This window comes from Megalobrama amblycephala, linkage group LG10 (genome assembly GCF_018812025.1).
Source record: "Megalobrama amblycephala isolate DHTTF-2021 linkage group LG10, ASM1881202v1, whole genome shotgun sequence".
Classification (NCBI taxonomy): Eukaryota; Metazoa; Chordata; class Actinopteri; order Cypriniformes; family Xenocyprididae; genus Megalobrama; species Megalobrama amblycephala.
In genome coordinates this window covers 1549082-1565024 of record NC_063053.1, presented here as the reverse complement: position 1 = coordinate 1565024, position 15943 = coordinate 1549082, and the positions used below count along the sequence as shown (strand labels likewise).

Genomic DNA, 15943 nt, shown 5'->3' with positions numbered 1-15943 from the left:
AAATAGACCTGTGTTAATATAAAAATATATTTTAAAAATACAGAAACAAAAAATTCTGAAAGCATTGAAGGAGATCCCATAATATTTAATATAAATTTACAGTAGTAACAATAAATGACATTTTATTATGATATGATAAATATAATATTTTTTAAATATGGTTGTTTCATTAAATATGGGTATTATCTCTAAGTTAAGTTTGATATATGATATTTGCCATCTGAATCTAACCATGTCACGTCAACAAATGGAAAAGTCAGCCAGCTATTCATTATCATGTTAATTATTGTGTTTTTGCCCCAACATCAGCGGCGCTTTTTACCCTAAATACCATACTTTTACATGTTCTTCTGTTATTGAAAAACTTAATTTACCTTGAACAAAACTGAAAATCATTAAGAAGACCTTTGTCTGAAAATACAAACATTAATGTAATCGATTCTCATATGCTACTTAAATCAACAACATTTAAAAAAACATCAAATATTAGATCAAACTACCTCAGAATCAACTTTGCGTTGCTGCCCGTGATCGCGTCAAGGATCAGACAAATAGAGTGCCCCAGGGATGACGTGTTTTTGTAGGCCAACCCGGAAGTTAGCGGCGCACGTTCCCTCGGTTGAAAGCCTATACATTTTTCCCATAGACTTTTGGAAATTCGCAGAAAATAAGCTCTGTGTTTAACAAAGGGTTATGACACTTACACGTTCTGTCTATCAAGATAATCTTTACAAGTGAACACAACATTTATAGATTTTGAAGCCTAAATATAAAATATAAGATATAAAAGGCTAACAGTAGGCTATAAACGGACTACAGCGCACCATGGTCGCGGATCAATGTCGTCACCACCAAACTTATTTACAAACATGCTCGCTGATTATGATATGCGCTGTGTATGAATACATATCCACATTTAATCAGAAATGCGGTACAAATGTCCCGTTTTTAATGATGACGTCTAAAGTCCCCGCCAAAGGAAGTAGTCCCTTTTAGCAATTTGTTAGCAACCGCCGATTTTAAGACACAGTAAAAGTTTAAAAAATCACAAGTGGGTTATAACTGGTGTGTTTTATATCATAGATCAAAACGTGAAAGTATTTAGAGGCTTTGTTAACCACAGACCTTATTTCAGGCGATTTAGCAAAAACCCATAGACTTTACGACGTTGGAACCGGAAGTCCAAAAATGCTAACTCGCTTCCGGGTTTTGCCTACAAAAATGTGTCATCCCTGAGGCACTCTATGTGCACATGCATATTGAAAAGCAGATGTTTAGGAAAGTGCTGTGGCAAGTTTTTGTGCCATCTATTGGATTAGAGGAAAATAATACCAAAGGCACCTTGTGCCCCGTTGTACCCTATATTATGTCGTTAAAACGACATCTTTTCTCGTAAAAACGAGATGTTATGTCGTTAAAACCACATCTTTTTCTCGTTATCGTAAATCCCCTGTAAGGAAAATAATAATTTTATGAACTTGAAGCCAAACATGCTTCTGCTCAGATTTAATTGTTGTAGCAATAGCACATTTCTTCAAGGTTCCTTTTTTTGTATAATTGTATTAATATTAAACTTCTTAATTAATTTAGGCTAATGAATTTTAGTGTTACACCGACACTTGCCCCCCCCCCCCTTTTTTTTTTACGGAAACAGAATTAAAATAGTTTAATCAAAAACCTAACGGAAAACGAAAATAAATTTGGTTAATCAATTTATTAAATAAAATGTATTTAATAATCAACAGTCATAAAATTTAAAACAAATAAAATAAAAACAGCCTAGAACATTTCAAAAGGCAGTTTTATGTAAACATTTTAATATAGGTAGCCTAATTGTTCCTACTCCAATTTGTTGGTTGAATATAAACATTTAAATGATGGCTGTATAATAACTTCATGACAGATTTATTTAAAAACATTAACAAAAACAACTCCAACAGGTTAAGTCAAAATATATAGTGCTGCATATATTTAGCCAAATGCTATTTCCCCCCCCCCCCCCCCCTCAGAACTGCTTGATATAAAGTCGCAATTGCGTGTCATAAAGTTAGAATTTTAGTCATAATGTTAGAAGACATAAACTTGCAATTCTGAGAAAAAGTATTTTCCCCCCTCAGAACCAAAAGAAGTCAGAATTGTAAGATAAATGGTCGCAATTATCTTTTAAATTGTTTTCGACAGAATTTGAAACTTGAGAAAGACTTTTTCATATTAAAAATGACAAAGCTCAGAGTTTATTGTTATTTTTTTTGTTATTAATCGACACGTTTGTGGTTTATCCACGATGTGCACGAAATAGAACACAGTCAAAACGTGAGGAGAAGCTCAAAGCTGTTTTGGCGATTTCAGCCCTCGATCAAAAAACAAAAATTGCTGTTTCGGCCGCACATTTGCAAATGAAATAGGTCTAAACTAAATTTATGTATTTACAATAATTGCTTATTGGCTATAATAGCCTACATTTGGAGAAGAATTTCAGACATTCCGGTAGCTGACCATTAGCAGAGCTGGCGATGGGGTAAATGCATTTGTGCATAGGCTAATAATAATAATAATAATAGTAATAATAATAATGTGTCTCAGCAAAGACCAAACATATTTGAGATATTTGTCTCAGCTAACGGCACACGTCTGCTAACAGTAGCCTAACAATACACAATCAAGGCTTGATGTTGTCTTGGCAAATGGGCGATGGAAACAGCGGTGATTTTTAAAACCCTTTTTTTTTTGGTAATTTAGCACTATTTTCTATGATCTTCTGATTGCATTTTTGGGCTTCACTTTGATATTTTATTTTCATCTTCAGTCAGTTTAGTTCAGTTCTGAAAAAGCAAAGGCTAGAATCTGCGACGGGGCCCATCATAGGGTCGGGACCATGTTTATGAGAAGTTTATACACAACAGGTGCTTGCAAGATTGAGCGCTCTTTAACAGACATCTTGGAGACATACCTGTGCTATCTGGGTTGGGTCAAAAAGAGGACCCCTTTTTTGGACCCCTTTTGCTGCCAGAACAGCCCTGACCCATCGAGGCATGGACTCCTCTAGACCCCTGAAGGTGTGCTGTGGTATCTGCACCAAGATGTTAGCAGCAGATCCTTTAAGTCCTGTAAGTTGTGAGGTGGATCCTGCATGGATCGGACTTGTTTGTTCAGCACATCCCACAGATGCTCGATTGGATTGAGATCTGGGGAATTTGGAGGTCGAGTCAACACCTCAAACTCGTTGTTGTGCTCCTCAAACCATTCCTGGACCATTTTTGCTTTGTGTCAGGAGCATTATCCTGCTGAAAGAGGCCACAGCCACCAGGGAATACCGTTTCCATGAAAGACTGTACATGGTCTGAACAATGCTTAGGTAGGTGGTACGTGTCAAAGTAACATCCACATGGATGACAGGACCCAAGGTTTCCCAGCAGAACATTGCCCAAAGCATCACATTGCCTTCACCGGCTCACCTTCTTCCCATAGTGCATCCTGTAAGTGATGCACACAAACTCGGCCATCCATGTGATGTAAAAGAAAACATGTATCACCTTCTTCCATTGCCTCGTGGTCCAGTTCTGATGCTCACGTGTCCACTGTTGGCTCTTTCGGCGGTGGACAGGGGTCAGCATGGGCACCCTGACTGGTCTGCAGCTATGCAGCTCCATACACAACAAACTGATGCACTGTGTATTCTGACACCTTTCTATCAGAACCAACATTAACTTCTGGAGCAATTTGAGCTACAGGAGCTCGTCTGTTGGATCGGACCACACGGGTCAGCCTTCACTCCCCACGTGCATCAATGAGCTGATCGATTAGATAGATAGATAGATAGATAGATTGATTGATTCTGTGTGAAAGGATATTGGAGATTATAATTGGTCATAAAGTCATCACCTCCAAAGAAACTGTATGCAGTAAGTGTTATTTTCTAAGGCCATGATGACCTGTGTTAAACAGCCAATAGTTTACTTGTGTCTATCTGCGTCTGCTCCGGCGCCTGGCTGTTCCATTGATAAGGATGTGAGGAGCAGTCCAACCTTGAGAGGATGTTATGAAACCCAGTAGAGCTGAACTGTATGAATAAAATCTATATAACGGTTTAACTGTCCACTTGTTTATTATATAAAAAAACTTTTTATATATATATATATATATATATATATATATATATATATATATATATATATATATATATATATATATATATATATATATATATATCATGGGCATTTCCTCTTCCTCTAAAGTTTCCCCTTTATATGTAATATGGATTATTTTCTCATCCTATTTTTTTTTTTTTTTTTTTTTTTTGAGGAGGCACTGCCTCCCTTGCCTCCTCCTCAAAAAAAAAAAAAAAAATAGGATGAGAAAATAATCCATATTACATATAAAACAACACAAATATTACAAAATACGACATTAAAAAGAGCACAAGTCACCTGTATTTCTTAAGGAACACTGCGCAACAGCGACACCCGCAGGTGAAGTTACAGCAGGAGTCATGCCTCCCTTTGCTCTCATAGGAAACCATCAGACCCCCGGCATGCGGTGAGTTTTGTGAGGGGTAATTGAGAATGAATGGGGGAAAGTCACGTGAGAGGAGGCAATGTCTCCATCGCGCTATGATTGGATGTAATTAGTTATGATTGGATATGATTGGTTTGTGCGATAAATCCTGCCTCTTGTTGACGTGCGCGTTCCGTGCGTCAGTTTGACTGAACAAATAATGGCGTCAATGTGAAGACTAATTAAAAAGTAAGTAAACAGATCACAGTTAGATATCACTGCTTTATGTCACGTCAAAATCAAACTTGAAATGGACTGAAAACATGATTTTTAGTGCAATCAGCTTGTTGAAATTAAAAATACATATTTGTGTCTGTGACAGACGGTGTTTACGGAGCATGACTGATGATCCAAAATAGCCTAAATTGACTATTAAAAAGAAAAACACCAATACACACAAAAAAATATATTGTTGAAATTATTATTGCCTTCAGTTATTATTTTGGAATTAATGTAGAAATGCTTAAAACACTAACTTGATGAGATTGACTTCTTTTTTGATGTAATGTAATGTTCATTTAACAAGGAAGATGTGTCAAGGTTAAGAGTAATGCATGAATTTACATTGATTCATAAATAAATAAAAAATGTGCCTCCTCATTTCAGAACACCATTAATATATATATAGGAACAAAAACCCCATGCTTTGTCCCCTAAAAGAGCTTGTCAAGTTTTTTACAGTTCATAAATGATCTACAATTCATATGTTTGGCAATAAAAAATATTTGTTTACAACCTCTTAGTATATAAACTTTTCTCTTTCTCTTACTTACACATCTTTAGTTATTTATTTTTATGGGTTGTGCATTTAATATTTTAATAATAAAAAAGTGTATTGGCTGGGTTGCCGTGCAACGCGGTGACATCATGCAAACGCGGAAGTGGAATGTTACAGTTTTACAGTTAAAGTAACAACACGAGGAACTCAAGTCATGTTGTTATCATCCATGGATCAGAAACAAACCAGCAGCCTCGCCAGATATCTGGACGGAGAATTCTGGGAGATTAAAGATGCTTTTCGGGACGCGATTTCAAAGTGTGAACTGTTTCAGTCCAGCAGGTAAACACTCATTCACAGGAGTTAGCTTGAGTAAATGAAATGAAGCATACAGCCCGATGGAGGCTATGCACATTTTGTTGATTTAAACCCTTTTTGCGCTCGTTATGTTCCATGCAGTTATGAACTGACTCTGGATCAGAACAGAGATCTGACTGCAGAGAGACTCTATCACATCTTAAGACTGCCTTTCATGAGAGAACACCTTCAGAATCAGGTACAGAGGTGTTACCATGGTAAAGTTAGCATGTAATTTGGTAAAAACAATAGTACTATGATATAAAATCATTTTGCATTGTACTCAAAGGCTCAACTTCTTTAGTTACCATGGTAGATGTTCTAAAACAGGGATTTACCATGGTAAAAGTATATGGTTTTACCATGCTACCATGTCCAAAGGGCTAAATATTAATAATAAAAAACAAAGATATGACATCCAAAGTATGTAAGGTAGATCTCTTTATTGAATCCAAAAGGTTTTAATTATATTTTGCTTCATATAAAGGTATTTTAAAGATTTTGAAGTGTCAAAAGATCATTCAGTTTAACTGTTCATTTATGATTAAAATATCTTAAAATGTAATAAATGTATATATTTTTTATTCTGGCATGATTTTATAACATCGTATATCAACATAGTGCAAAATGATGCTAAAATTATGTGTAGAAGTCGTTGCTTTGTTATGAGAAAGAATGTCCGGAAAAATGAATTTCACTGATGTCATTCGGAGTAACCGATATAAAGGGACCATTTTGCATCAAGTCATGTGGTAAATATCATGTGACAGGATGTGACATCATTCAGACACCTGTAAAGGACCACATGGTCGTGAAGCAAAGTAACTAACTCTCTCTTAACTATTTGAAAAATTCATGTTTTCTCTTGATCATACGCATGTCCCGAAACATCAGGTCATTCGGTGCAACCGCTATAAAACATGGAAAATGTTGTAATATTTTAAAAACTTGTACTAAATATAAAATGTTTGATTGTTCTTTTGAGAGATATCAGCCTGTTAGCATTGATTGAAAATATCGTCATTCGGTAAAACCGAAATTTTGGTTAAACCGAATGACTTTTTTGGTGACAAATTTTGTCCGTCTTGTAAAAAATGATAAAAGTAGTGTTAATTGATTATAAAAACCACATAATCTCATTGTTAACACTTAATAAAACTTCAAAATTAATTATATCTCCTTTATGTTTTTTTACACTTTTAAAAACCTTATTCGTTAATGACACACATTTAAAAGCATCTTATTTGCCTCTGTTTAGCTAAAAGAGAAGCAAATAGGCTTCATAAACAAGAGTTTTGGCATCACTGAGCTCATCTGCTCTGCTGACATGGCCACAGGAGTCAAGGTTTGTCAGTTTGTGTTATATTCTTATATTCCAGTTGCAGAATTTCTAACAGCTTTGCTTGGTGTTTAGACAGTTTTTAGCTGTTCTGAGGCACATTTGCATGTTGTGTTGGCACGCATGATGCTACAAATTTGCATTTACTCCACACTATGGTCGTGCATTTGAATAGTCACACCACACTGCTTGCTGTAACCCTCAGCTCGGTGTTGTGTGTGGACTGTACGGAGGTGCTGTCAATAATCTCGGCAGTCCAGAGCAGAAGATGAAATGGTATCTGCCCGTATCAGTAAGTCATGAATACATTCTGTGCGCTCCAGACTTTGAACATGCTCAGTAGATGTGCACATACATGTTTGAGTCAAAGTCCTGCTCATTTTTTGGCTCAGTTTTGTACATGTGTTGTTTGTTTATTGCAAGAATGGCTGTAGTTATTGATTTAATGTCAATGCAACATCTGTATGATTCTTTTTTAATTGCAGGAGTTACAGTTTACAGGGATGTTTGCAATGACTGAGAGGGGCCACGGTAGCAACGTTCGAGGCATTATCACTGAAGCCCGATACGATCAGTCTACACAGGTAATATCCACGTCTACTTTATGCTTTTGTCTACAGGATGATCTGAGCTCAATAGTATAGAAGCTTGTTTCAGCAATGAAATAAAAAAAAGGTAATTGCGACTTTTTATCTCACAATTCTGACTTTTTTCTAAGAATTGTGTGATATTGGGAGATAGTCAGAATTGTGTGATATAAAGTCGGAATTTCGTGATACAAAGTTGGAATTGTGAGATAAAGTCATAATTGCGTGATATAAATTTAGAATTGCAAGTTATAAAGTCAGAATTGCGAGTTATAAAGTCAGACTTTCGAGATATAAAGTCAAAATTGTAATATAAAGTCAGAATTGCGAGATATAAAGTCAAAATTGTGATATAAAGTCAGAATTGCGAGATATAAAGTCAAAATTGTGATATAAAGTCAGAATTGCGAGATATAAAGTCAGACTTGCGAGATATAAAGTCAGACTTGCGAGATATAAAGTCAGAATTGCGAGTTATAAAGTCAGAATTGCGAGTTATAAAGTCAGAATTGCGAGATATAAAGTCAGACTTGCGAGATATAAAGTCAGACTTGCGAGATATAAAGTCAGACTTGCGAGATATAAAGTCAAAATTGTGATATAAAGTCAGAATTGCGAGATATAAAGTCAGACTTGCGAGATATAAAGTCAGAATTGCGAGATATAAAGTCAGAATTGTGATATAAAGTCAGTATTGCGAGATATAAAGTCAGACTTGTGAGATATAAAGTCAGACTTGCGAGATATAAAGTCGGAATTTAAAGTCAGAGTTGCGAGATATAAAGTCAGACTTGCGAGATATAAAGTCAGAGTTGCGAGATATAAAGTCAGAATTGCGTGATATAAAGTCAGAATTGCGTGATATAAAGTCAGAATTGCGAGATATAAAGTCAGAATTGCGAGATATAAAGTCAGACTTGCGAGATATAAAGTCAGAATTGCGAGATATAAAGTCAGAATTGTGATATAAAGTCAGAATTGCGAGATATAAAGCCAGAATTGTGATATAAAGTCAGACTTGTGAGATATAAAGTCAGACTTGTGAGATATAAAGTCAGAATTGCGTGATATAAAGACAGAATTGCGAGATATAAAGTCAGACTTGCGAGATATAAAGTCAGACTTGCGAGATATAAAGTCAGACTTGCGAGATATAAAGTCAGAATTACAAGTTATAAAGTCAGAATTGCGAGATTTAAAGTCTGAACTGTGATATAAAGTCAGAATTACGTGATAAAAACTCGCAATTGCGAGAAAAATATAACAAAATTCTGACTTTATAACTCGCAATTCTGACTTTTTTCTCGCAATTCTGACTTTACAACTCACAATTACGAGTTAAAATCTCGCAATTCTGAGAAAACAAAGTTAGAATTGTGAGATAAAAAGTGAGTGTAATTTAGTGGCAGAAACAAGCTTCCTACAATAGTGATTGCAATGCAAAGTTAACCCAAAATGTTTAATTCCAGCATCATCTACTTGCGTCATAAAATATGGCTGGTGATTTATACCGTCAAGCTCCAAAAAGGGTAAAAAGCATATATAATATTACAATACAATATTTATTTAATGTGTCAGAGAACAGAAGAAAGGCTCTCGTGTAAATGTTACATTTTGATTTTCCCGGCAAAAACATCCCAAGCCCTTCAGATAAAAATCAGTCTACTGGCTTTCTTAGACAACCTAGGAAGTCAGGGAAGGTCTTGTTTCTTAAGATTCGTTACAAGCTGTTCACACACTGGCAATAAAAAGGCGATCAATACATGACAATTCTTACATCTAGCCCCTTTAAATGTTTCTGATTGTTATTTTGCAGGAGTTTATTATTCACACACCTTCCGAAGATGCTCAGAAAATGTACATTGGGAATGCATTAAAAGGAAACTACGCTGCTGTATTTGCTCAGCTCATTATAAATGGAGAATCTCAGGGTAAGACCGATGCAATGACTGATCATACCCAATTACATTATCATCATAAACCTGTCCACACAATGTCTGGCACATTCATTTGTCTATTTTTACACATTCATCCACACTGATTTAAACTTTGTCTGTAATCATTTGTGGCAGATTTTGGTGCTCACCAGTTTGTTTGTTATCTAAAAATGCTTCAAAGAGCATAAAAATGTTCCGTTGAGATATGAATTATGCACCAATTGATGTGTTAAAAGTGAATCAGCTTGAATCTCAGTATTGATAAAGAAAATGAACTGTGAGTATGAGAACAAACTGTTTGTATAATTAGTTGCTTATGCAAGCATCACTTAGAGTTAGTGATTTGAACAAACCCTTTTCGCTAAGTATTAAACTTTGTTTTATGGATATGAATGACACTTCAAATCATGTGTCTTATTGAGATGATGTCTGTCTCAGGTCCCCATTGTTTTATTGTGCCGATCCGTGACCTGAATGGAGTCATGTGGCCGGGAGTGACGACCATTGACATGAAGCACAAGGAGGGTAATACAATGACACTATTTTGCAGTACAGCCCTCCTGAATAATGTTTTCCAGATTTGATTGTTCTACTTTATATTTGTTTTTACACAGGTCTGAATGGGGTTGACAATGGCATTTTGATATTTAATAACGTACGGATACCACGGGAAAATCTGCTGGGAAAGTGAGTTAATGGTCAGAATTAGATAAGGCATCATGAACCATAACTGCAATATTTAATTGTGCACAAATGTTACAAGTATAATCGCTATAAAATTATTTAAAATCCTTATCCATTAATTATGAATGTCTGGAAAAATAATGTAAATGCTTTGATGCCAATATAAATCGAATAATGCAAATAGTGATTATTTAAAGGGGTCATGACGTGAGAAATCAAATTTGTCTTGATCATCTGACATATAAGAGGTCTTTGTAGCATTAAAACATCCTGCAAATTTGTAATATTTGGCATGTTTGTGTGCTGTGTGTACCTGCCTACAGGCACATATTACTAACACGCCCTTTAAATAATAATAATTAAAAAAAAATGCTGCGCCATTGACTTTAGAGCAGGTTTTGTTGGTCAATGGCACAGTCGTTTTCAGTTCCTCGAAATAGCAACATGCCAACAATGCACCTGAACACACCTCGTTTTCAGACCAGCATGCCCATGGGTGAACAGATGGGCACGAGTGCATTTGCTATTTAAACAACGTGACGCTGGACCTGAAAATGATAACTGCGTCAGGATGAAACTTGCAAAAAACACGTGCCTGGCGTCACATTGCGCCAGGTGAATGATAGGACCCTATAAGTGAACCTCAAGGAATATATTAAAATAATAATAAAAAAAACAGCTTGTAAATAAATATGCATGTGTGTGTTTAATGTCTGCAACAGTTCGAACTGAATGAAGGAGGGTATGTGTGTATCTCATTAGCTCACAGGTTATTGTATTTGTGTTTTGCAGGTTTGGTTCTGTGTCAGCTGAGGGTTTGTACTCGTCTCCTGTCCTCAGTAAAAGCAGTCGCTTCAATGCAATGCTCGCTGCCCTGACACCCACCCGCCTGGGTCTCACCGTACAGGCCATGGCAGCCATGAAGGTTTTCTCACATTTAACACAACTGACATGTTTGTCATCAGTAAACATGAGTATCATGCACCATCACAAACTTCTCTGTGTGAGGCAGTAATGCTTCAGCTTCACCACAAGAGGGAGACATTCAATTATTTCTCAAGCATACTACAGTGTATTATTTATATGCTGTTTGAGTATTTATTAATATTTTGAATTCACTTTTATTTTGATATTTTCAGTTTTATTTTTAGTTTAAATTTTAGTAATTTTCTTATGTACTTATTTTTAGTAATTCAACATTTATTTCAGTTAGTTGCACGACAAGATTTGTCTTATTTTAAAGTATTTTAAATCACTGTCTTATCACAACCATTTCTTATTGACTTGTTTTCATAAAAATCACCTTCACACATTGTGCTAAATCTGTGTTTTCTGTACAGCTGGGGCTCGTCATCGCGGTTCGCTACAGTCACAGGTAGGATGTTAAAATCTGTGTGTGTGTGTGTGTGTGTGAATGCAATGTAGATTTAAAGAATTCCCTGCACTCTAAAAAAAAAAAAAACACTGGGTTAAAAACAACCCAATTTGAGTTGTTTTCAACTCAAGGGCTGAATAAATACAGGACAGAACACATGTTGGATTAATTTTACCCAGCAAATTGGGTTGTTGATTTAACCCAGAATAATGGGTTCATTCATTTTTACTAAAATAGTAGCTTTTTTTTTTTTTTTTTTTTTTTTTTTTTTTACTTCATACATAAATTAATGTTTACGGGTTAACTTAAATCCTCTAAACCTTTTTTAATACTCCACACAACCACTGGTTTGCATGATAATTCCTTTATTTTCAATCATATTTTATAGTATATCAAATTTTATATCTAAATTTTATATATTTTATATTAATACATATTGCCTACATTTAAGCTTGTTTAACAAATATTAGGAGTAAAAAATAAACATTTAGAAGTAATTCAAGTGTAATTGATCAGTCTCTGTTGTCCTTTTTCCACTGTAATGGCGCTGGATCTCGTGCCGGAGATGACTCGCGTTCGGCGGGGGAACTGATAACTTCAGACCGCCGTCCTGCGTTTCACTCGTAGCCGAAAAATGCAGTGACTGACTCCATAACCTGTCCATAAATAATCAGTGTACAATTCTGAGAACATATTTAACATCCTAAGTATATAATCTGTATCTTTTTGAATGAAATCATACAATTTTATGCGTTTCCATCACACGAAAAGACTGACGTGACACGCGTTTGGGTGACTCGCATTGCACCCCGTATGTTGCTTTGCATTAAAATTAAATGATATACAGAACAATAACGAATTTTTAGATGAAATAATATGTACACAAACCTGTATTTTACCGAAGACATGCACCAATTTGACGGAACTGCACTGCTCTCTCCTGAAGAGGGCGCAAAAACCCTGTGATAAATGACTCAAAAATCTACCCAAACACTGGGTTGTTATGTTTGACCCAAGAGCTGGGTAACACAAAAACTACCCAAACACTGGGTTGTTACGTCTGAGCCAGGATCTGAGTAACACAAAAACTACCCAAACACTGGGTTGTTACGTCTGAGCCAGGATCTGAGTAACACAAAAACTACCCAAACACTGGGTTGTTACGTCTGAGCCAGGATCTGTGTAACACAAAAACTACCCAAACACTGGGTTGTTACGTCTGACCCAGGATCTGGGTAACACAAAAACTACCCAAACACTGGGTTGTTATGTTTGACCCAAGAGCTAGGTAACACAAAAACTACCCAAACACTGGGTTGTTACGTCTGAGCCAGGATCTGTGTAACACAAAAACTACCCAAACACTGGGTTGTTACGTCTGAGCCAGGAGCTGGGTAACACAAAAACTACCCAAAACTGTGTTGTTACGTCTGAGCCAGGATCTGGGTAACACAAAACCTACCCAAACACTGGGTTGTTACGTCTGAGCCAGGATCTGGGTAACACAAAAACTACCCAAACACTGGGTTGTTACGTCTGACCCAAGAGCTGGGTAACACAAAAACTACCCAAAACTGTGTTGTTACGTCTGAGCCAGGATCTGGGTAACACAAAACCTACCCAAACACTGGGTTGTTACGTCTGAGCCAGGATCTGGGTAACACAAACACTACCCAAACACTGGGTTGTTACATCTGAGCCAGGATCTGGGTAACACAAAAACTACCCAAAACTGTGTTGTTATGCCTGACCCAGGAGCTGGGTAACACAAAAACTACCCAAACACTGGGCTGTTACATCTGACCCAGGAGCTGGGTAACACAAAAACTACCCAAAACTGGATTGTTACGTCTGACCCAGGATCTGGGTAACACAAAAACTACCCAAACACTGGGTTGTTACGTCTGAGCCAGGATCTGGGTAACACAAAAACTACCCAAACACTGGGTTGTTACATCTGAGCCAGGATCTGGGTAACACAAAAACTACCCAAAACTGTGTTGTTACGCCTGACCCAGGATCTGGGTAACACAAAAACTACCCAAACGCTGGGTTGTTACGTCTGAGCCAGGATCTGGGTAACACAAAAACTACCCAAACACTGGGTTGTTACATCTGAGCCAGGATCTGGGTAACACAAAAACTACCCAAAACTGTGTTGTTACGCCTGACCCAGGAGCTGGGTAACACAAAAACTACCCAAAACTGGATTGTTACGTCTGAGCCAGGATCTGGGTAACACAAACACTACCCAAACACTAGGTTGTTACGTCTGAGCCAGGATCTGGGTAACATAAAAACTACCCAAAACTGGATTGTTACGTCTGAGCCAGGATCTGGGTAACACAAACACTACCCAAAACTGGATTGTTACGTCTGAGCCAGGATCTGGGTAACACAAACACTACCCAAACACTAGGTTGTTATGTCTGAGCCAGGATCTGGGTAACACAAAAACTACCCAAAACTGGATTGTTACGTCTGAGCCAGGATCTGGGTAACACAAACACTACCCAAACACTAGGTTGTTACGTCTGAGCCAGGATCTGGGTAACATAAAAACTACCCAAACACTGGATTGTTACGTCTGAGCCAGGATCTGGGTAACACAAAAACTACCCAAACACTGGGCTGTTACATCTGACCCAGGATCTGGGTAACACAAAAACTACCCAAAACTGTGTTGTTACACCTGACCCAGGAGCTGGGTAACACAAAAACTACCCAAAACTGGATTGTTACGTCTGAGCCAGGATTTGGGTAACACAAACACTACCCAAACACTAGGTTGTTATGTCTGAGCCAGGATCTGGGTAACACAAAAACTACCCAAAACTGGATTGTTACGTCTGAGCCAGGATCTGGGTAACACAAACACTACCCAAACACTAGGTTGTTACGTCTGAGCCAGGATCTGGGTAACATAAAAACTACCCAAACACTGGATTGTTACGTCTGAGCCAGGATCTGGGTAACACAAAAACTACCCAAACACTGGGCTGTTACATCTGACCCAGGATCTGGGTAACACAAAAACTACCCAAAACTGTGTTGTTACGCCTGACCCAGGATCTGGGTAACATAAAAACTACCCAAACACTGGATTGTTACGTCTGAGCCAGGATCTGGGTAACATAAAAACTACCCAAACACTGGATTGTTACGTCTGAGCCAGGATCTGGGTAACACAAAAACTACCCAAACACTGGGCTGTTACATCTGACCCAGGAGCTGGGTAACACAAAAACTACCCAAAACTGGATTGTTACGTCTGAGCCAGGATCTGGGTAACATAAAAACTACCCAAACACTGGATTGTTACGTCTGAGCCAGGATCTGGGTAACACAAACACTACCCAAAACTGGATTGTTACGTCTGAGCCAGGATCTGGGTAACACAAAAACTACCCAAAACTGGATTGTTACGTCTGAGCCAGGATCTGGGTAACACAAAAACTACCCAAACACTGGGCTGTTACATCTGACCCAGGATCTGGGTAACATAAAAACTACCCAAACACTGGATTGTTACGTCTGAGCCAGGATCTGGGTAACACAAACACTACCCAAAACTGGATTGTTACGTCTGAGCCAGGATCTGGGTAACACAAAAACTACCCAAAACTGGATTGTTACGTCTGAGCCAGGATCTGGGTAACACAAACACTACCCAAACACTAGGTTGTTACGTCTGAGCCAGGATCTGGGTAACACAAAAACTACCCAAATGCTGGAAAAATGACCCAAAAGGCTCAACCCAGGACTTGGTTAGAGTGCATGTAATTATTTATCAGTGTTTTAGAGTAGCGCTCCTTCAAACGCAAAAACTGACATCAAAACTCCATCGATGAGTTTCAGAAGCTATTTATGTGGTCTCGGGGGAGAGACAAATAAACAACAAACTCTAGAAATGAGTGAAAACAACATGAGAGCGTCGTGACGTGTGGAGTTTCTCCTCACCACAGAGAACATCCAGTTCAGAGGGATACTCTGGTCCGCGCCTCCGCTGCTGCAGCTCTGTCTTCCTCACATGTGGCTTTCTGCGTGTGAGCGTGCATGTGTGCGTGCGTTTGCGTGGGCGGCTGCAGGGTGTCTCTGAAGATGGCATCCCCAGAGTGAAAAAAAATACAGAAAGAGAGGAAATGTTTGCTTTCTATAGTTGCAGGTTTTCCATTTGCAAAACAGCTCTGCACACGCACACATATCAGAGGAGGAACAAAGAGCCACGGCTTTGGTACCAAAACACGTATGAGCGCTCAGGCCCCGCCAGGTGTGATAGAGAAACCGCACTCACAGTTATCAGGCTAGAAGTTCTCAGCCCACCACACCTCTTCATGGTTGGAGTTTATTTTATTACGACACACGCCACAAAACCATTGCACTTCAGAGTTT

The 15943-nt window shown here is 37.8% G+C and overlaps 1 protein-coding gene across 3 annotated transcripts in view; it reads left to right on the top strand.

Annotated features, from left to right (window-relative positions):
• The first annotated feature begins 5423 nt into the window (after positions 1-5423).
• acoxl (acyl-CoA oxidase-like) overlaps positions 5424-15943 on the top strand; it is a 72741-nt gene continuing 62221 nt past the window's right edge. Inside the window, exons 1-10 of one of the 3 annotated variants that reach the window (XM_048203887.1) lie at positions 5424-5614; positions 5732-5828; positions 6888-6974; positions 7174-7260; positions 7454-7552; positions 9372-9486; positions 9931-10017; positions 10107-10179; positions 10969-11101; positions 11517-11551. In XM_048203887.1, coding sequence (XP_048059844.1) covers positions 5487-5614; positions 5732-5828; positions 6888-6974; positions 7174-7260; positions 7454-7552; positions 9372-9486; positions 9931-10017; positions 10107-10179; positions 10969-11101; positions 11517-11551 — 941 coding nt within the window. In that variant the 5' untranslated portion in view covers positions 5424-5486. The remainder of the gene's footprint in view (positions 5615-5731; positions 5829-6887; positions 6975-7173; positions 7261-7453; positions 7553-9371; positions 9487-9930; positions 10018-10106; positions 10180-10968; positions 11102-11516; positions 11552-15943) is intronic. The other 2 variants (XM_048203888.1, XM_048203889.1) reach the window with 2 other exon arrangements.